Genomic DNA, 22,450 nt, shown 5'->3' on the forward strand with positions numbered 1-22,450 from the left:
GCATCATCTTTAAATATAAAACACCATTAGAGGCCAGGTGCGGTGGCTCACACCTGTAATCCCAGCACTTTGGGAGGCTAAGGCAGGTGGATCATCTAAGGTCAGAAGTTCAAGACCAGCCTGACCAATATGGTGAAACTCTGTTTCTACTAAAAATACAAAAAAAATTAGCTAGGCGTGGTGGTATGCGCCTGTAGTCCCAGTTACTTGAGAGGCTGAGAGAGGAGAATTGCTTAAACCCAGGAGATGGAAGTTGCAGTGAGCCAAGATCGCACCACTGCACTCCAGCATGGGTGACAGAGCAAGACTCCATCTCAAAAAACAAACAAAACCAAAACCACCATTACAAATTATCAAAAATCACTTCAAACTGCCTACAGGTAATTATATCATGAGCTTGAAAAAGCAGTTTTCTTAACTATATTTCTCTTATTTCTAATCATAATGTACTAAAATTCAGCTCTCCTAACCACTTTAGAAAAGGCACCACTTTATAATGCAAAGTTTCTTTATACATTTAATTTCTAAAAACAATTTAAGGCTGGGCGCGGTGGCTCACATCTGTAATCCCAGCACTTTGGGAGGCTGAGGCGGGTGGATCATGAGGTCAGGAGATCCAGACCATCCTGGCTAAGTGGTGAAACCCCATCTCTACTAAAAATATTAAAAAATTAGCCGGGCATGGTGGAGGGCGCCTGTAGTCCCAGCTACTCGGGAGGCGGAGGCAGGAGAATGGTGTGAACCCGGGAAGTGGAGCTTGCAGTGAGCTGAGATTGGGCCACTGCATTCCAGCCTGGGTGACAGAGTGAGACTCTGTCTCCAAAAAAAAAAAAAAAAAAAAATTAAATGTTGACCAACATATATTCTGTTCTTTATGTCTTCTGGTAAAAGGAATTATCAGTATCCTGCCAAGAATGAGAACTACTATATAACCTTAATTGACTGACAATGTTGCTTTCATACGTATGCCTCAAGAAAACAGCAAACAAAAAATAGTCACTATTATTTTCTGATAAGGAATCCTGGCATTAAGTTTTATACTCTTAAGAAAATTATACAAAACTCACTCAAGACAGAAGAAGGTATTACGAAAACATCACTGTATCTTGTTTAACTGAATACATTTTTTAAAACGAATAATCCAATAAACAGGTAATCTGAGCGCCGAGGTATCAAATGAGTAGACACTGAGTTACAAGGCAGTATTGTACCTGAATTATGAAAGCAGAATCTCATAGCAGTAACTTTAAGAGATTTCATCTAGAAAGAATTTATCACAAAAAATCACTTTGATTACCATGTGTATTTAGAGTTGGAGTACAATCCAACTCTTACCCATTTTGTGAATTTTTCAAAAAGCACTAAAATCTTAGGAAGTAGAAACCAAGCTTTAAAAACAGTTTTTCACAACAAAATTTATTAGAAGAATAGTGGTTTTGCAAAGTCTAGCATCCAGTGAGAACTACCATACACAACATTACAGCTGGGAATGTTTCTCCAAAATGTCATGGTCAAATTATACAATGGAACCATTAAATCTTACACATGCACGAAAGAACTAGCGCTTTTGACGTACAATGCAGAAAAAAAAAACAAAAAAGGGGGGGACCACATGGATTAAAATTTTAAGTACTCATCACATACATTAAGACACAGTTTTAGTCCAGTCAAAAATCAGAACTGCATTAAAAAATTTAATGTAGTGCAATCAAACCAAAAAACTTAATTTGTGATCATAAGTGCTCTACTACATAAACATTGATCATAGCGAGGAACAAAAAGTTCAAATCACACAGTACAAAAAAAATCTGTAAATAAATATAAACTACAGTACAAGAGAAATATTAAATTATACAATTCCATCAAACTGTAAACAGTATATTGAAATGAGGTCCATAAGAGTAAAGGGGGTTCCTGTTTTGTTGTATGACACTTGAACTTCTAGAAATCTGAAAGATGCCATTTTCCATATCTCCAAAGACTATGGGTTTTATATGTGGAGAGAATTTATTTTAGATGTAAGATATCAAATATTAAAGCAGAGGAATAATCTGTTTTGTTAACCACAGATAGTACTGCAGAAAACAAAAGTAATTTTAAGAGACAAGTCTTAACGTTAAAGATGCAAAGTACTAAAACACTGGAATTAGAACTTCGCATCAGAAAAAACTTGTCACTGAGAACTTCAAGGCTACAAAATACACTGACAAAACTGTCTGCTGATATGCAGACCTAGACCTCTGCTAATTTTTTTTGACATTTTACATACTCATGTTACAACACCAACTTTGGCAGAATCACTACTGATAAACTCAAAGCACTCCTGGCCCAATGGTTCCATCACAGTGGCCAGTGCACAAAATTCTCTAAAGACATTGCATAAACTAGAATGTAGAGGTCAGACACCCAAGGACCAGTGCTTGAATTTAGTAGTAGTTATCGTGAAGAAGCAAGAGCCACATCAAGAAGGAACTGCATCTGTTAACAGCTTACAGAGCAGTTAGGAATGTCTTTTGTTTTAGTTGTGCTGGCTATTAGTGGCATTTAAAAATATATAGTTTAACTGTGTGTGTGTGTGTATGTAGTGTGCTGGCTATACATTTATGTACTTAAAAAAAAAAAATACACTGTTAACAGGAACCCCCACATTATCTGCTCAGTAGTAATAACTGAATATATAGAATGCCACTATAAGAGTGTGAGGCACCATGTGCTGGAGAGTTATATGCAGCTTTAAAATCTGTTTGGCTGAGTTATACCTGGATACCTGAACTGAGTTTTTAAAGTTGACATTCATCAGATGTGCTACCAGCACGTTGAAATAAAAGCAAAACAGAAAAATACAAGTCACTGTTAGGTTTAAGAATAGCATCAAAGTACCTGAATTGAGTGAGAAGAGTGTGTAAACTGTCCCTGAGGGTTTTTAAACAGTGTGTACAAGCTGGATTCCTAAGAACATTAGTTTTATTAAACAGTATGGACTGATAAAATACCAATGTCTGACAGCTTTAAGTGGAGGTTATAAAGAATTATATGCAAACACTCCAAATGTATAGGTTATACGTTTTTTTTTTCAAAGCAGCAATAAGCTGCTGTAAAGTATACATCCCACCAGAACAAGCAACATGTGGGAGTCAGATAAAGGTTTCTATCTTAGTCTGGTTTTCTGACAGCACAGCATATCAATATCCAATGACTATTATCATTCCTAGATCAGAATGTAACTAATTTCGACTAGCAATATAGGATTAGACTTTTAATCAAACACTTTGCTATTACATACTAAAATTCCTTAAACTTACTAATGCTGGTAATACTAACCTAGTTAATTATCCCCCCCTTGTTTTAGAAATATACCCTTCCACAACTTAAAAACATTAAGATCCATTTTCAGTCCTCTGGTGTAAAAAGCATGTCAGTGAATTAATATTAAAAATTTACAAAGTAAAAAGGCTTGAATTTCAGCCAAAGATTCTAAATACTGCTCATTCCCTGAAGACTTAAAGGGGAAGAGAATCCCTACCCATTTTCCTAGTGATTTATTTTTCTAAAATGGTCTGAAACAAATTTTTATTTTGGGGAATCTTCCCCCTCACCTTCTCTCAAATTCCAAATTCTTAAGCTTGAAATGCTTAATAAGAGAAAATGAGGCAATCACTTGGAATTGCTAGAAAGGTACAAAATGTTATTGTCTTTTTTTAAAATAAGATTTATATAAATGTGATCTGACCCCATATTATGTAGTATGTTTTATATTTCTAAATAATCATCCTAAAACTTACAGTACCTAAGACTCTGAAGATAAATTAAGACTTTAGTGTTGTAACAGAAAAAGTGCTGAATTATCCCTTTTCTAGTACTTTAAACATTTTGGACAAGTGCTTTCCTAGTGACAGTGAAGTTTGCTATATAACCTTCCACCACCAAGCAGGAAAAATAAAAAAGCCACCTGGATGAAAAAAAGACTTTTAGGAGTGTAGCACCGGGCATACCAAATAACAGAAGTTGTTTCGCTCATTCTGAGGGGGTAAAAATATTGTAGATTGAAATTCTATTTGGCTATTGACTGTTAAAAATCCCTGCTCTACTGTGTCAGTGTCCTGTGTCCAACTACCCCCAGCCCCCCACCCCTAGTCCCCTTACACACTATCCACTGAGAATCTAATCTCTAAAGAGATTATTTTAAAATTTATGTTGTCAGGACATACCTGAGAAAGGGTGCAATTATGCAGAACAAGGAACCCAAGACTGCACTAATACTGGTTACAGGTTCATAAATTCTTTCCCAAGACAAATCTAAAAAGTTTAAGAGGTATGGATCTTCAAATATGTCTTACTGCTTTAGATTTTTTTGGTATGTGTGTAGGGTCATTTCCAGTGTTGATCATCTTGAGCATGTTCAATGACAGTTCAAGATGGGGTAAAAAGTTCATTTCCACATTCAAATAATAGAGATTAAATATTATAATAATATTTGCTACATCCAATAAATCTATGATTAACTAAAAGTGCTTGCTTTTTAGCTTTTCTTGATAACAGCTCTAAATGAACTGGAAACCGTAAAATTACCCCCCAAACAGCTGCAGAATTAGCTCATGCTCTACTGTCAAATCAACATTAATTAGCCTCAATTCTCATTTTTAAACAATCTAAAAGATTTTTCTATCAAATCAAGATGGCATAACTTCACCATATTATCTTGTGACTCATTTTTAGTATCACAGGGCAGAATTTTTAGCCTCTTCTCAGAAGTCTACATGCTTTTTCCATCCTACTCCACCCTCCCTACCCCAATCTCCTTCTGAACACTTAGGGCTTATAGCTACAGTGTTGTGTTACAGGGCTAACGTCTGCTTCTTTAAAAGGTGACTGCAAGATTATTCAGGAATGAGGATACACAAATAAATGTCCTCTATTTTTCTTTCCATCACCATGTTCACAAATGCTATTCAAGTCTCCAGTACAGAATTAAACCAAAATAAACTAAGAAGAAAGAGCCTGGAGTTCTGTCTTCTTTGTACCACAATTATACGTTTTTCCTTTGCAGATTTTGAAAGCAATTCATTTTCTTTAAAAAATTCCTAGATAGCTTAGTAGTCTCCTAAATGGGCTGTTCTGCTGAAGCCATCAAGTTTTTAGTAATACTAGCCTGACCAAAGCATTAATGAAGACCAAATTCTAATTAAAGGTAACAAGGAAAACAATCTTTGATATCTTCAAGAAGGCCAAAATTTAACGTATAACTTTCAATATCTCCTATAAAACATAAAGCGGAGCACAATTCTGTCTATTGCCATATTCTATCACCAGTGACAGCAACCTGAATACACAGAAAAGACTGGTTAATATGAAAACAACCTCTGGCATTTAATGAAAGAATTATAAAAGCAAAAATACATGGTCTCAAAAGGAAATCTACAAAGATAAAAGCTGTTCATGATGCCGATCTGTCATGTAACTGCTACAACTACTCAAAATATTTTCAGCTTCTGACATCGAGCTGACTCAATTTGTTTTATGAAAAGAAACGAATCCATGCTTCACTATTATGGGTCAATGAGATGTAAGAGAATCACAAAGGCTTAGAACCAGGCCTGGCACTGTGTGCTTACTTGGGGGTAGAGGCAGAACAGATAGCTCGCTAGCAGCTCAAAGGTTGCTATGTACTGCCTAATGACAGAAGGTAGTTATGATATTGGTGTTAACAGGTAGTTGTTTTTAGTCTAATTTAGAGTTCTCTCCGAAACTTGGGAACTAAACTTCTCATTGTGCCTTTTTATAGTTTTTACCATCTGATCCCACATAGCTCATACTATAGCTAAGATAAATGTTGGGGAAAAGAAATGCCAATTGGTTGAGGTAATGGTTTATATAAGATAACCAGAGTTCTAAAAGCACTTCAATATTGTAAAGTAAAAGTGTACCAAATAAAGCTAATACACACTTCACACTTGTTGAGCTTGCTCACCAGAACTGAACAGTAATTAACTTCACATAAGGACCCCTATTATCACACAAAGCCTTACTCATATTCATGATCTGCTGCAGCAAAGGTTTATCAAGCAACATCTAAACTTCAGAACAACAAACTTAATATTAAAAAGTATTATACACAAATATAAATTATTTTTCCTGAAAGAGTGACCTTGTCCTTCATGGTATTTGGGGAACAGAAAAAAAGTGTATAGCTCATCACAAACGTAATTCAGAGTCACTTATAAGCCCACTGACCAAAGTAATATACTACATTACTGTCAAGCTGGATGACCACGCTGTCTCAGAAATGAGAAAGCTAAAGATAAAAATACCAACTAGATATCCTTGCACAGAATTAGTGTTTTTGATTTTATAGTGCCATAGCGTATCTACCCTATAATATCAAGGTTCTCTGAAAATGCAAAAAAATTATTTTAAATACATTATTTCCTATCAATAGTTCCAAGAGTGTTATATATTAATAATTTAAGTAATGTTATCTGCCTACTGGAAAATGTGAGGAAAAACAGCTTTCATGACAAAGACAGTTGTGAACTACACTTTCCCATACCATAAAAATGGTCAACTGTTGTTTGGGCCATGCAAAACTCTGATTAGCAGAAATTAAGCGTGCTAAGTAGACCAATCTCTATTACACATTTGTGAGGACATCCCCAAACCAGAATATCTACACTGAAAGTGCCAATACAGAATAGTGGCAAATCAAGAGATAAATCAAATATTAAGGAATCACTGCGGCACCAAGACTGCCAGTCAGCCGTGTGATGAGCCACCTCCGAGAAATACATGGTATAATGGAACTCTGAACACAAAATTTAACATTAAAAGTGCACCTGAATATTACAAACTAACTTTACAAAACCTATAATAAGGTAAAATATATATCTTTCGAAATATTCCAGCAGCTTTTTGTTTTGTTTTTTTTTTTAAGTTTTTCTTTTTTGAGAGGCTCATGAAATTTAAAAGGGACCACTAGCTAATTTCAACCATGCTTCACAAAACAATAATGGCTATTTTATATTGCAGTTACCAATGTAATGCAATTAGTGCTTTAAAATAATCTACACTCAAAAAAAGAGAGAGAAAGAGAGAGACCTTTGGAGGAAATATGCTTATTCAAAAGCTTCTTGGAAAAGAAAATTTACCTGAATATCAAGTCATGACTGATCTCAAGTGTAATGTTTAAAAGCTTCACAGACATGAATATTACAATCTTCAGGTCTCAGGACTTTTAATCTGAGAAAGTTTAGAGTTTGGTTTGTTTTTTAAATTCACTTTCTAACCAAAACAAATAATAGAAGTACTCAAATTTTCACTATTTACAACTCTCAGCCTACAATCTGAAATGACACAATACAAGTTCTCTTATTTAAACTGCAGCATTAAAGGGTAGGCACACCATTCTTCTGCTGCTCGATTGTCATCCACTGAAACACACATAGAAAATATTTATGTTAGTAAAATGATCACTCCATGTACACTACAATGACAAAATTTACATAACTCAACTCATACATCACTTATATAAACTACCACATAGGATTAAACCTCTCTGAACAGTAAACTCTACAAAAGTTGAACTTTTAGGGCCAGATTTTTAATGGGCCTTTAGTGATGCCTTTCTGAGAGGGGATAAAAGCAAGCACAAATTAATTTTCTCAAAGAACCTTTTTGCAGCAATCCTGGGCTACTGAATATCCCAAACATTACACAAAAAGGTACTATGGCTGCAATTAATTGTGTGCTGACAAATTCTTAAGTGTGTAACAAAGGAGGCGTTCCTTCATAAACTTAGTCCTTTGCTTTCAGCAAACTTTCTAAGATTTCCTTCAATTGTAGATGAAAACCATACATTTCATAAGGAATTTTTATTGCAACTTCCAACTAGGTGACAAAATATTGTAGAATCATAAAATGCTACTGAACCCAAACTGTTTTTTCTGTTAAGAAGTCTAGAAATCTAAGGGGAAACAGGCTCAGTTATCCACTGATTAAACTGCTACACAAAATAACCAAATCAAGAGGAACCCACACCCAAGCTATGTCAAGAATGAGCAGTGCATGTATTTTAATAACAGCAATGGTGTGCCTAACCTTTGAACACACAGGTTGCTGAGGGAAAACTTCACCTAATTTAATTAGTTGCTCCAAAGTTTCCAGGCAGAAATTTATGCCTTGGAAATATCTGGACCTCCCCTCAAACTGTTAGTATCCATCTGAAATCAACATCTAACCAACGCTCCAAGTTTAATGTTATTTTAAATACTGAAACTCCAATGTTTGTTTTTGGTTAAGCATTTAGAAGGGCCTGACCACCTTTCTCAGCAGATTAGAATATACAATATATGTGGTGTGGATTTTGCTTTGCACAAATAGTAATTTTAATCTGATCACAATGAAAAATTAAATTCCATGGGCTTTGCTTATTCTTGCAAAAACCGCAGAAAATAAACTTTCCTTACTTTCATTTTAAAAGCCCATCTCAAAAAAAGCTTAAGATATTCTTCAAGGAGTGCTTATACAAACATGATCTCAAAGGTCCTGAACTGTGTGCTAAACAACCATGAATATCAGCTAATTATCAGAAAAAGTCAAGAAGGGGGTATTATGTAGGATGCCAAAAAAAGAGAAAACAATTCTAACCAACAAAATTTAAAAAAAAAAAAAAGGAAATCTCTCCCACCCTTCTACTAGTATTTGGATCAGTTAAAAAAGGAATTCCAATGAGTCTGACTTCTGATTGAATTATTGTTAGAACTGATATGCATCCTAAATCTTATCAGGTTACCTTGGGATTTTTTTTTCTCTCACTACAAACATGGATCCTTCATTAACGTGGATACTGGGCAGACTACTGAGGCTGTAAAATCTAAGTATCACTTTTGCAATATCATAACTACTTACACACATTTCTTTCCCTATTTCTCCCATCCCCAATAAACAGATCTTGAATATCTTAATCTAGTTGCTGCAACGATACTCAGTCAGTTAGCACATCAATTCTGTAAAAGGACTGAAGATTACAAAGAAACCTAGTTTGCTAAAATGAGGCATCCTCCATTGTTTTATGTAATGTACCCTGACTGCTCCTGAGTAAATACGGAGCTCGTCCTCCATGAGATAAGGCTATATCCTCACTTGTTGGTGAGACCAAATTCTACCCTTAGAAAATCTCAAATGAAATTACAGCAAAGGTAGTGTTCAAAGTAATTAACTGAAGCATTTCTGAAGGTAGTGTGTGCACATTTTCCACCGCTTTCCCCTCTGGGTGAGCACTAATAGCTTGCTAATTTGTTAAGTAAATTTAATAGTGAGAAGAAAATTACAAAATGTAACTATAAATGACCCAATAATTATGTCAGTGAATAACCAAATTTCTCAAATTCAAAGGTTCATTGTTCTTCTTAGTTTTTTCTTTAGTTTAATCCTTCAATTAGTTGAATCGTAGATGAAAAATGTGAGTAATTTTGTATTATAAGATGGCTTTCCAATTTGCAGTGATAAAGCTCCCAGTATGACAGACGTAGTTTCTAAAAGGGGGCTTTTTTTCCTCTTCTTTTTTAAAAAGTAAAAACAAATATAACTTAAGAAAAAACAAAAAAACAAAACAAAACAAAAAAGCATGCAGGCTCTACAGGCAAGGAGTCCACTTCCATGTATCTGTTCTCTGTGAGGTAACTCAATTCTCTTTTGTAGAGAAACATGCAAAAGGCCAAACATATTCCGAGCCATACTGCACATGAAAAATTTAAAATATGCAACATTCAGAATGCACATTTCATCTCTGTACACACAAGTCAATGCAAAATCTGCAAAGAAACAAGTGTCACAGTAAATGAAATTACGTGCAAGCAATGATAGCTGAACAATGATGCAGTAGTGCTCACCCAGTTTGTACAGTAATTGGCACTCTACAGTATTCCTACTCGTTTTTTGATTCATTTGCACTTTGTGCTGCCTCTCCCTGGGGATCTAATTCAATCTTTACAGAAACATCTGGCCCCTCCGACCTCATTAATTTCATCTTTTTCTTTGGAGGGTTTTTCAAAGTGCCCAGCCTCTCCTTTACTTTGTACTCCAGTGTACTGTGGGGAATCCCATAAATACTCTGAGCTTTGGAAACACTCATTTTTCCACTCATAACCACTGAGATTGCTTCCTCCAGTATCTCACTGTTGTACTGTCTGTAACGCCCTCTTTTCTTCCGAGGCTGCTTGGAGCCAGGGTCTCCTTCTTGATCCGATGTGGGATATGGCTGTCCAGAGGTAGACTGCTCAGCATCTGAGCCCCAAGAATCGGGTCCAGCATCTAACATGCTTTTTCTATTTTGTTTTGGAAGAATAGCCCTTAATTTTTTACTAAGCGCGCTCTCCGTTTGTGAACCCATTACCAAAGAGCTATAGCTGTACTGATCACCAGTGCGAGACTCCCAAGAAAGATCCATTCCTCGAACTTGTGGTATCTTTAAATCTACAGGAGATGAATGGCTCACATCCTTTTTTCCATCTTGTTTTGCTTGAAGTGCCATTTTTGGAAAAGCAGAGTTTTCTGCAAGAAAAGGAAGGTCACTGATGTTGCTGAGTGCACCATTTCCCCTGAACTTCATACGGCTGAGGTTGAACTCGTAATGTGGTTTTGCCCAAGAGGCTTCCCTGGATAATATTAAGTGTTGTCCATGATTCTGTAATCCAGATGGCCCAAGGCTGGCAGCTGTGGACAATTGGTTTCTGCTCAGTAGTTCTTCACTAATCTGCAGGGATCGAGCCAGTGGAACTTTGAGTGATGTGGAGTGTCCAAAACCTTCCCTGGTTCCATCCTGTAAGCTTCTTGGAGGTACCCCATCACCACTCCGAAGTCCGTCTGGGCGGTACTGGCTGGGTCTCCCAGGTCGCCTAATTGGATGGAAGGAAACTGATGTGAGCAGGACTTGCACAGGTAGGGAGGGATGGGTGAGGGGACCACTCCTTTATTAGAAGGCCTTGCTTGGGTAACATCACTTTGTGTTATTTATTTATTTTTCTCTAAAATTAAAAAAAAATGGTCTCGGCAGTTAGTTTTAAAACTTGTTCACAAAAAAGGAAAAAGGAAAAAGAAAAAAAATCAGGAGCTTTTTGGGCAAAGAAAAATTAAACCTGTCAGCTGGTCTCTGGTTGGGTTCACAAATTTTCGGAGAAAAAGTTTCGCGCAACTGTCTGAAAATAGCATCTTAATTATTAATTACAAAGTAATCATCAGTCTCCATAGATCTACACAGAATTGTGTTGCCAATGTGACGTTACCACTAAACAAGTACAGTAATAAAAGAGTAAGCCAAATTAGTTATTTTAATTCAATATATTCAACATTCATGACAACTAGTTTTAAAACTGAAACCATATACATTACTGGAACCCATAGATAATTGCTCATTTATCCCACAAACAAGCTGATATTCATCATCAAAAAGCAAACAATTCCAAATAATATTGCTTATTTTGCTTGGGGGGGGAAAATATGTATATATGGCTAACAGCCCCAAAGGAGAAAAAAAAAAAAACTCCCCAACAAACCAAACCAAAAGACCCATTGCATTATAACTTACCACACGTCTTCATTTTAAAACACTACTAGTTGCAGATACATGAGTATCATGATTTTCCATTTGAAATAATCCAAGCTTAAAAGAAATTACTCTTTATTTAACCCTTAAGTTCTACTCAAAGTAATTACTGTCAGAGGGATATAAACAAGTTTTTAGCAGTTTTCTCTGGCTTAAAAAAAACCTCCCTTCTTGAAATATCAAACACCTATTTTGAAATTTCAAATGGACGGCTTTCAAATAATGTTTAAAAAATCAATTATTTAGACAAAGTTAATTCGTAAGGTTTTGACTTTCACAATAGAGAAAGATTATCAATATTAAGACTGACATGTGGCAAAACACGCCCAAGGGGGTGATTACATTAACTAGGCGTAAAACAGGGCTTCACAGAAATGATAAACCAGTTATATTCTACAAAACTGTATGGGGACTACTATCATCAGTAACACAATTAGGATAACACTGAATATTCAACTAAAAGATGGGCAATCCTATTGGTGCATTTTTCTTCCATAAAACCAGTAGAAAACACTTTTCATTCAGAGGGATAAAAAAAGCAACTTCAGCCATATAATACATGAACCTGGCAGCCAAGTTTACAGTGAATCTTAAGCAAAGGATGTGTATATGCAAACTGCACATGGACTTTTACATGTGTCCTTAAATTACACAACTCAAGGTTTTTTTTTTTTTTGGAGACTGGGTCTCGCTCTGTCACCCAGGCTTGAGTGCAGTGCTGCGATCATGGCTCACTGTAGCTGTGACCTTCTGGGCTCAAGCAATCCTCCCAACTCAGCCTCCTGAGTAGCTGGGACTACAGGTGCACACCACCACGCCTGGCCAATTTTTGTATTTTTAGTAGAGAATGGGTTTTGCCATGTTGCCCAGGCTGGTCTTGAACTCCTGACCTCAGGTGATCTGCCCACTTCAGCGTCCCAAAGTGTTGGGATAATAGGCGTGAGCCACCACACCTGGCTCAAGTATCTTTCGATATATAAATAGAACCCAAAGATTTGGGAACATGCTGACTTATATCTAGTATAAACCATAGTGAAAAGAAAGGGTTAAGAAAAAGATTAGTAAACTATGCATAATGGATTAAATTAATACTTTCTGGAAATGAAAAGTTTTGGAATTTTAGAGAAAGGGAGATTTTAGAAGTCTGTAAAGGAATCCTTCTATTTGAAGGTAGTTAACAGTAAGTTGGAAAAGGTTAGTCCACTTAGCATCCACTTGTTCCTTTAATATCTAAGTAACTTTCCCACACTGATCATCTGAAAGTTAAATAAGACTAAGTATTAACTAATTTAAACTTACCAAGTTATTTTTCATATCTAGATAAAGTTGATTTTTTGTCACACAGTTTTATAGAAATGCTTTTTCAACATGGTATCTGAATGTCTTTATTAATGTCTGACTTTTCTAGTTGGTTATTAGATACACACAGGGAGAAGACAGTTCTTATACTATAAAATCAGGGAGTCAGAGAATTTACTTTAGTCTCCTAAGAGTTATCAAAACTGAGCAAGTAATAATGTCTTGGTAGCCTAAGATGGTTATGCATCAACATCTACAATCAGTCTTTCAGAAAACTACATTTTCTGAACTGCCAGAGTTAAAGTACAGTTTAAATCAACCACCAAAACCAAACCCAAAAGAAACAAACAAAAATGAACACACATACACACAAATCCCACTAGAGATACCAAGTATTGGAGCTCAATTTTCATTAAACAGCTTCAGCACACATAACACTGTCTTTACATCTAAACTTTAGAATTATTTGAGTTTCACACTCCAAAACATGCCACAACAAAAAGTCTAAAGAAATAATTGCCATACTCATGGTTATTTACTATTTGTACTAAACTGACAAAAACTCATCTGTACTAGCCAATTTTACTTTGCACAGATTGCATTTTTACTTGATCTATGGTCCATATTTATAAATGACTTACTTAGAAGGGTTATTTTTTAAAATGTAAAAGGGAGACTGGCATCAACCTTTGATGAATTATCTATATGAAACTGTGTAAGGCTACAAATATTCTCCCTTACCCGTTCCCTTGAGTACTGGAGCAGCCTGGAGAGTGGCTCAGGGAAGTGCTGCCAGCACATGGACTTTTCTTAGTGGACAGATCAAGTACACCGTCTGCAGAGACACAAAGAAACACCTGAGGATATTAAAAGCTAGGAGCAAATGTAAACTGAATAGGCTAAAAATGAAAAAGCAGTAAGTAGGCTTATTCAACTAAGCAGATACGCTAGTCATATATTTGAGTTATAAAATCAATTCAATCCTGAAGCAACATAAATTTAGCAAGACATGTTATACTTAATATCCTCAAGTGCTAAATATATTATTAATGGGGCAAAAAGAAAAGGTAAAACATATTACTGAAGATGTTAAGATATAGTGAAATACTAGAAATAGCAGTTAACATAGCATGAGGTCTGCTGTTACCAGAATTTTTAAGACTCCATTTTCTAAATTTTCCTTGATCAAAGCATACAAGTTTTTAATGTCCCACAGCAGCATACAAACTATAGAACCAAATCCCTCAAGAGCTAAATCTACCTGAAACTCCAAAAGTACATACAAGTTGGATATAGAAAATTTTAAGTAAGATCTAAAAATTGTTTTTAAATGTAAGTTTTTGTCATTAAAGCACATGTATATACTAAACAAGATGGTCTGTAAGATGAATCAGTTAATGATTTATGATTTGGGTGTGTCCTAATAGTTTTCTAGACCACTATAAAAAATGTATACTTATATTCAATCTTTTTTTCTTTTCTTTTTTTTGAGACGGAGTCTCGCTCTGTCGCCCAGGCTGGAGTGCAGTAGCGCGATCTTGGCTCACTGCAAGCTCCGCCTCCTGGGTTCACGCCATTTTCTCGCCTCAGCCCTTCTCTCGCCTCAGCTTCCCGAGTAGCTGGGACTACAGGCGCCCGCCACCACACCCGGCTAATTTTTTGTATTTTCAGTAGAGACAGGGTTTCACCGTGTTAGCCAGGACGGTCTCGATCTCCTGACCTGGTGATCCGTCCACCTCGGCCTCCCAAAGTGCTGGGATTACAGGCGTGAGCCACCGCGCCCGGCCTGTATTCAGTCTTTTAAAAAAATTTGCAGAGATTCAAAATTCAATTGCTGGATTTTATGGATGTAAGAATTTTTCAATTAAGAAGACATTAAAAATTAGTGAAGAAAGCTGAAAGAAAGAAGAATGAAACTGTCTTGATATTGATGAGAGCCTGGAAGTACAACCATTTTTTACTGCAACTAGACCAAATCGCAAATTCGTGTTATTAATACATAAAATTAGAAGACTTTTTTCCCTCAAAGTCATTTTTCTCCTTATTGAAATACCTGGAAAAGAAATCTTTTAAAGCTACCACTCTGACCGAAATTAACAGAACAAGATAATACACAATGTCTTTGACTTTCAGTTGGCCAGCAGAGGGGTTTTACAATCTAGTTACATTAAAAATTACCCCAGGGTAGAAGCTACTTACAAATTGTATCAGAGGACATTTTATTTCAGGCTGTTAGAAGTAAACAGGCAACTGAGTTTGTAAACAAAAAATCACCACACTCATAAGTAAGAGTTTCGTCCTTTAGAGTCACTAATATTTCTAAAAATATAATTATAAGCTTATAGAACCAATTATCCTATTAGACATCTAACCCAATTATACATCTAAGAAGCAAATGTACTGCTTACAACATTTCCAACCAAAGACACTATTATTTAAAGACAAGTCAAATAGTCAATTTGTCTAATCAAACAGGCAATATATTTTAAGTCTACCACTAAAAATATTTTGCTTTTTAGTTGAAAACACATTCATTAAGGAAATATAATTTAAAATTTTTTTACTTCATTTGAAGTCTACATACTATAATGCTATCATGTAGTTCAAATTCCTCTTTGTAAGAGCATGCTGTCAATACAATGTATTATCTCTTAAGTGTAACAGTAGTTTATAACCAGCTAAATTAGACTAAGTGGTATCATTTTATGTTAACCTCCATTAATAGTTTAAATATAATTCTATGTTGTCATTCTCCTAATATAAACCTGAAGCTTCTGACGTAATATTTAGAGTGAAGAGATCTTTAATGAAAACTACCAACTTGTGGAAAAGAAAACAGTCATCAATAAAAAAGATACAACTTCGTAAATATGGTAACCAAAGGTACATGAGAAATGTGAACAAGTAGTAAGTCACCTGTCAATAAATCTCTCAGAACTCAGATATTTTGTTTGCTGTTCACCACACAGGAAAAGGATAAAAGCAAAGGAAAACTACTCAAAATTTATTTCAAAGAGGTTATTTAAGAATTAAATGTATTTTCCAAAGTAAGCATGTATTTCTCATCAATAAATCCACATAATCTCATAACCTTTCTGTATACTGAAGATTTCTATGAAAATAAAATCTCATTAGTACAGACATCACCAATTTACAACTTGTAGTGGTTCAAACAGTGGCTGAGTTGAAATGCTTGCTTCAATTTTTGTGAAATTAAAGGTAAAATGAGATCACAAAGCAACAGGAATACCTACTGAAGAAAATAAACTTCAGAGACTCAAGAAACATTTGCTAAACAAAACTGATAACCTGTTAACTTCATCACTTAATTAGTGTCCTCATCAACAAATTCCCTTTTGGAAATACTTTCAAGTTAGTCAGTGGATATGTGTGTTTATGTATGTGTTTCTGTATTTATAAAACATTGAATATATTTAACAACCTAAAGTATGTTTTGCTGCTTTCTCTATTTGTAACCCTAGTAGTTTCTTTTTCAAAATTCAAATACATGTTTTTCCTTATGATCTCATTTGCAGAGCATATAACTTATACTTACAAATAGAGGCATATTTCTCAGACAGGTGCTAGTCCTAGAAAATTTATAGTTAAGAGGAAAACTTACTTTTTCATAGGAATTTTAAAAAACATAAAAATACTATGGAAAATATAAAATGCTTATATAAATATCAAGCAAATGAAAGATTAGTGACAACTGTTAACCACCTGACTTTCCTGAGTGGTACATCAATCATGACCACGAACTGCTGACAGATAAGGCTGTAACAACTTTAGCTGTACTTCTCCATCACTGCATAATAAGAAATAATTTCAAAATCACATTAGTTTTTATGCTATTATTGCTGCTGATGCTCTAATTGCCAATGCTTTTTTTTTTTTTCTCCCCAAATTAAAGTATTCTGATAAGATAGAGGAGACCTTGACATCAAACCATACCTTGTTCGCTAGGTTCTGACTGAGACTTTCTGACAGTAAGGTCCAGAGGTGAGTCTTGGTCAGCCATGAGAAGTTTGCTGAGCACAGGGTTCTGAGTAGTTGCAGCCGTGGGAGAGGTGGTGACTGGAGATGCTTTCGGCAGGCTTTGGTTCTTTGTGCTATTGGGCTGGCTGGGGTCCTGAGTAGAGCTATTTTTTGAGGTATATTCAGCAGCAAATTGTTGGATCATTCGCTGCATGATCTCACGGGCCACTAGGGGAATATTGGGGTCGGAGACCCAGGGACTGTCTGTAAATAAAGATTTATTTACTTTTAAAGTGGGACAATGTACTAAAAAAAAAAAACAGCTTTCAAGTAAACATAAAATTTCATTTTATTTTTCTTAAAATGCAGTTATCTTAAAAATATTATCTCCCCTTTGACTTATATTTTCTAAGCTTTTGAGTTGTCAATTTTTAAAAATAAAATTTTCATTAAAATAATTCTAAACATTTTCCCCCATATAATAATTGAACATTATGAAATTAAATAAAGGGATAATAACTAGAATATCTTCTGGGCAAGAATCACTTACCTGACACAGAAATCCCAAAACCCTTCTCTTAGGAAATAATTACTCTCATGTTAACATACCTATAGGTCACATCAGGTCTCCCTAGATTTTTTCCTCAGTCACCTTCTCCTAAATATTTGAAGAATGCATTACTGAGTTCATGAGTGCTGAATTTACTTTATAGTAAAGACAGAAGGCATACCAAGATTATAAAAGGAGATACTTAATTTTCAGATCCATTGTAGGCTAGGGCAATCATTCTCACACTTTAGTGTTCATCAGAATCACCTTGATGGCTTGCAAAAACAGATTGTTGGGCTCTCTCCCCAGAGTTTCTGATTCAGTAGTTCTAGGGTGGGCTCAAGAACTGGCATTCTAACAAGTTCTTAGATGCTGCTGGTCTGGGGACCACAATTTCAGAACCTCTGGGCTAGGTGTTTAAATGCCAAATCTCAAAAACCTACGAAAAACCACATATTTTCCAAGGGCACTTTAAATAAACTCTGTCAACTAGTAAAACAATAGGGAAATAATGAAATAAACATCTAAATTATCAGTTTCTAGTCAGTGTTAAATTTAGACCATAAGAACTCATTAACTCAAAAAACTTTTAGCACTGAAAGAGACTTTGAAGGGCAAAAGAGGTTAAGATGAAAGGGAAAATGACTTGTATAAATATATTATCATCATGCCTCTATAATTACCACACTATAATAGTCAATCAGGAAGACTAAGCTTCTCAAGAGCTGAGACTGTGTGTGTTTACCTCTGTGTACCTCTAAATACCTAAAGTGTGTATTCAATTTAGCTGAATACTAAACAGGTCAATCAAATCAATCAGCACGAAATGGCCCTTTTAAAAAAATAAAATGAAGAAAATGTGTTTGTTTACCTCTGTGTACCTCTATATACCTAATCTTGCCTGGTCTAAAGTGTGTATTCAATTTAGTTGAATACTAAATACGTCAATCAACATGAAACAGTCCTTTAAAAAAAAAAAAAAAGGGAAATGTGATCTAAAGAGTAGGTGGCCACTACAAATTTATATAGGTGATTAGTGATAGACCCTCGATTAAAACTCTTCCCCTGGTCTGTTTTACCTGCGACCTTTGCTTCCTACCACACTTTTCAGGCTTTCCAAGACAGTTCTTAGGAAACCAAGGTTTCTTAAGTCTTTTAAAGATTAGCTATAGAAGGCAGATAACTTTACGCACAGTATTTTGGAGCTGTAAGGAACTTAAGAGTTTAATTTATATTTATAAAGTTAAAGAAAAACTGACTCTAATTACTAACTAAAATCTAAAATCTCCATAATAAACAACAAACAAACAAATACATCATCAAAACCTCACAGGACTCCTAAGAACAGGCTTTTTTTTCCCCCAAAGGATGATATTCAATACCAGAAGATGTTCACAAAGTTATGCTATTTATTTCATCTTCTGGGGTTTAGTGAGGCTCACTCTACTAGTAATAATGTTTCTGTCATACTAAGCAGTATTTATAACTCGAACTTTCCTCTCCATAAATAGAGACTATAAGTATTTCCAGTGGTTTAAAAATAAAGGTATGGAACCAGGTACGGTTCAGAAGTTGCTACAGTTACTGAAAATGGTTCCTCAGTGTTTTAATAAACATTTTATCCATACACTGCTTTTTAAATATCTCCATCCACTGAATTTTCTTAACAGTCATTTAACTTTCCAGTTAAGACCCATTTTTCTCCCTACATAAATCTCCATATGAACTATTGTATAAATTTCAAGTTTTAGTACATTAGTTTACCTTTTCACCCCTGAATAGTTGGAGAACATGTAATACATAAAGGAAATTTCCATACAAAAAGTAAAATAAAATTTATGAATTTATGAGATGCCTCTGTGTTTAAGCAGTATTAATAAAGAGCTCTGTGAAGAGTCAAAGATATTAGGACAAGGACCATAGACTCTTTGAGCACTCAATGTCTGCAGAATCTTGTCTCTTTACTGAATGAAAACACAGTCATGAGACAAGACAGTGTTTACGAATTACATCTCTGCCATTTGAATTTCTGTATCTTGTGAAAATTTATTGAACAAATTTCATTCTTTGATATACTTAAAATACACATCTACAAACATATCCACACCCAGGGGAACACAGCACAACTGAGTCAAATAAAAGCAACAAATCAGATCAAAAATAAAACTGCAGAAAAACATGTTATACCACAATATATCTTAAAAGGCAAATCTGATCTTTTTAATACAAGTGACAAAGCAAGCTGAAAAGAAATGTCATCATGACATTTGTAGAAGGTTTACTGTTCTTAAAATGAAATTATGGATTCCATATCATAAAAGCCTACTTTTATTCCATCTCTGATTCTACTTAACTATACATAATCTTTACACAAATTATTTAAAACATAGAATTTATAATACTTTGAAACAAGGGACCAACTCTAAGCATCTGAATTATTTATTAAAACAAAAGATTCTCTTCAGATTAAAATGTCCATCATATCCCTGGATACTAAACATTTTCGGTATTAATTTAAAGAGTACTAATGGCTATCTTGGAGATGGTTACAAGAGAATTATATCTAAAAATATCAATATTAATACATAAAGGGGAAGAAAATGTCCAAATTCCAAAGCAAGAGTTATTTCTCTGGGTATCACACACCTGTACTTAAACAAATAAACTCAACTTACAATTTCAGAGCATTCCCATCTCTTGAAATCTATCCTGAGACTGATTCCGAGGTAAGAATTCCTCCCCTAAAGGTTATAACCCAAAAGCTTAATTTCTTAAAAAAACTTTATAAAAACTTTAAAGTTACTCCTCTATGACAAAGGGATGGGACTAGTAGAAAAGTGTGACAGAACTTTTCTGTACGAGTCTTATGATTGACCTTATTAATGTCCCCTAAGCAAAGAGTGGATGAAAAGTGGTTCCTCCATGTAAATTAGGGAGAGGAAGTCCTCTTTTCAGATAACGAAGCTTGCTATAACACCACATCAGATCAATGACTCCGTGTATATCCTTCAGGAGAGGAGCTGCAAAGACATTTTATTTGGCAAGCAAACTGATAGAACTGCTCTACCAGTTGTTGATACTTAAATTTACTTTTAACAATCAAATGTTCATAAAACTAAAAAAAAATTATTTTGAACATAATTTTGGAATTCTGAGCAGTGTGCAGGAATAATAAGACATAGGAGACTGAGCTGCGAGATTTAGGTCAGGAGATGCTAGTGGGTGTTTAAAGAGAGTTACGGATGTACTAAACGATTTAATTCTGCCTAGAGTTCTCATGGAAGAAAATGGGGAAAAAAGTGCCACAGACAATAATCTCTGTGCATTTCTTAATTTTATATGACACTACACTTCACACCACCTTTTGGAAATACTGATCACATTAAGCAGAAGCCCAGCTAGTGTCCAACTGTAAAGAAACCCAACAGAACCAGCACTTATGAGACTTTTAACCAATGTCAAAGGGAAGGAGGGAATTTCCAGAGGAATGAGAGGTGTAAACTAGAATATATGAAGAATTATTAAAGAAAATGGAATCACTGAGTCTGCTGAAGATTAAATAAGAATATTTAAGATTATCAAGAGTTTGTATGAAACTTTCAGAACCCATTATAGTAACTACCATCTTGGAAATGGAGGAAAAGTGTAACCAAGAAGTATAAATCCATTTATAATTTCTTAAAAGTAAAGACTGTTCACTAGAAGGGAATATGAAGGGAACTTTCCTGAAGGTTCTGGCTGATGGCAATTATGCATTGTGAATAGAGAATAAATCTGAATGCCTCTATGAAGGACTTATAAGCCTCAAGACTCCATGACTGAAGAACTTTTCTGTATTTCAAAAGAAATGCAAAACATGCCTACAAAAGTTTCAAGGATAAAGATAAATTTTAAAAATGCAAGAGGTTGAGCTATTAAATGCCACCTCAAATATAGCGGGAAAAGTTTTACTACATAATAATTTCCCTAATATAGAAAATTTTAGTGAAACAAGACTGTATCAAGGAAAAAAATGCTTACAAATCTAATTTTATGATATAACTACATTTTCTCTCCAAATGAAATTTCAGGTTGGAATCACTAAAAGAAAAAAAAAAATCACAGTTGGTTTTAGTTATTGGTGATTAAAACAGTAACTGTCTCTATAAGTTGTCTAACAAAATATAGTACTACTGAGAGCTTAACATTTTTAGAATTTCGTAATAATTTTCTAAACTATTAACTCACCATCACATCAGAGCCTAAATGTGGTGAACAGGGTTTACCTTAACCCTAATTCCAATCTGAACTTGACCCAAGGGATATAGAACAATATAAATTATATCATCAATAAAGAAAAATGTTTTTAAGAAGAACTTTAAAAATGACATTGAAATTAAGGAGATTAATACAAGACAAGCAGATGCTAAATATCATCTTCACTGAAACCAACCTTTTCTATAAAAGACTGCATTGAGGAATTCTTCTGCTTGTCTCTCGAATCGAATGATTTTTGCTTGCTCTTGTTTAAGCAGAGCTTCTTGCCCACCTCCCGAAGCTGGTTCATCCAGACCGACTAAGTGTCCCTGCAAAAATACTTGGTGAAATAGTTGCACAAAAGTCTTTCCTCATTCAATATCAAAAGCATAGATACGAAATCAAAGACAAAGTTAGTAGCAAATAAGGCAAATTAATTTGATGCAATTAAAATATTTTAAAACTTCAGTATAAATTTCATGAAAAAGTATAAAAGCAAAATAAATGTAAACATATTCTTTAGTTGGATTTTATCCACTTTTTCTTTGACTATGAGTTTTGTTCAAAACTTAGTCTAATTAAACTAACTGCCAGAGGGATAATTTCCTTGAAAGCACTCTATTATACTATAGTTATCTTTCACAGGCAACTCAATTCAGACAGAATGTTTTCAATTTACAAGAAAAAAAAAAATTTTAATTTCAAATCTCATTTGAGGATCCTAGTATGAGATCTGTGTTTCACCAGATTCAAAACACAAACACTTTTAAAAGGTCATTAGGAAGAAAAAC

General features: G+C 34.7%; 1 protein-coding gene across 19 annotated transcripts in view; it reads right to left on the minus strand.

The window, feature by feature from the left end:
- Positions 1-22,450, minus strand: part of LCOR (ligand dependent nuclear receptor corepressor) — a 156,893-nt gene that overhangs the window by 24,287 nt on the left and 110,156 nt on the right. For 11 of the 19 annotated variants that reach the window (XM_033187117.1, XM_033187153.1, XM_033187125.1 and 8 more), the window contains 3 exons: positions 21,856-21,988; positions 16,850-17,137; positions 13,637-13,730 (listed from right to left, as the gene is read on the minus strand). In XM_033187117.1, coding sequence (XP_033043008.1) covers positions 13,637-13,730; positions 16,850-17,137; positions 21,856-21,988 — 515 coding nt within the window. Of the gene's footprint in view, positions 1-1,397; positions 10,890-13,636; positions 13,731-16,849; positions 17,138-21,855; positions 21,989-22,450 lie in introns of those variants that run through there. The other 8 variants (XM_033187215.1, XM_033187216.1, XM_033187217.1 and 5 more) reach the window with 2 other exon arrangements.

The sequence above is a fragment of the Trachypithecus francoisi genome, unplaced genomic scaffold (genome assembly GCF_009764315.1).
Source record: "Trachypithecus francoisi isolate TF-2019V2 unplaced genomic scaffold, Tfra_2.0 Contig01579, whole genome shotgun sequence".
NCBI lineage: Eukaryota > Metazoa > Chordata > Mammalia > Primates > Cercopithecidae > Trachypithecus > Trachypithecus francoisi.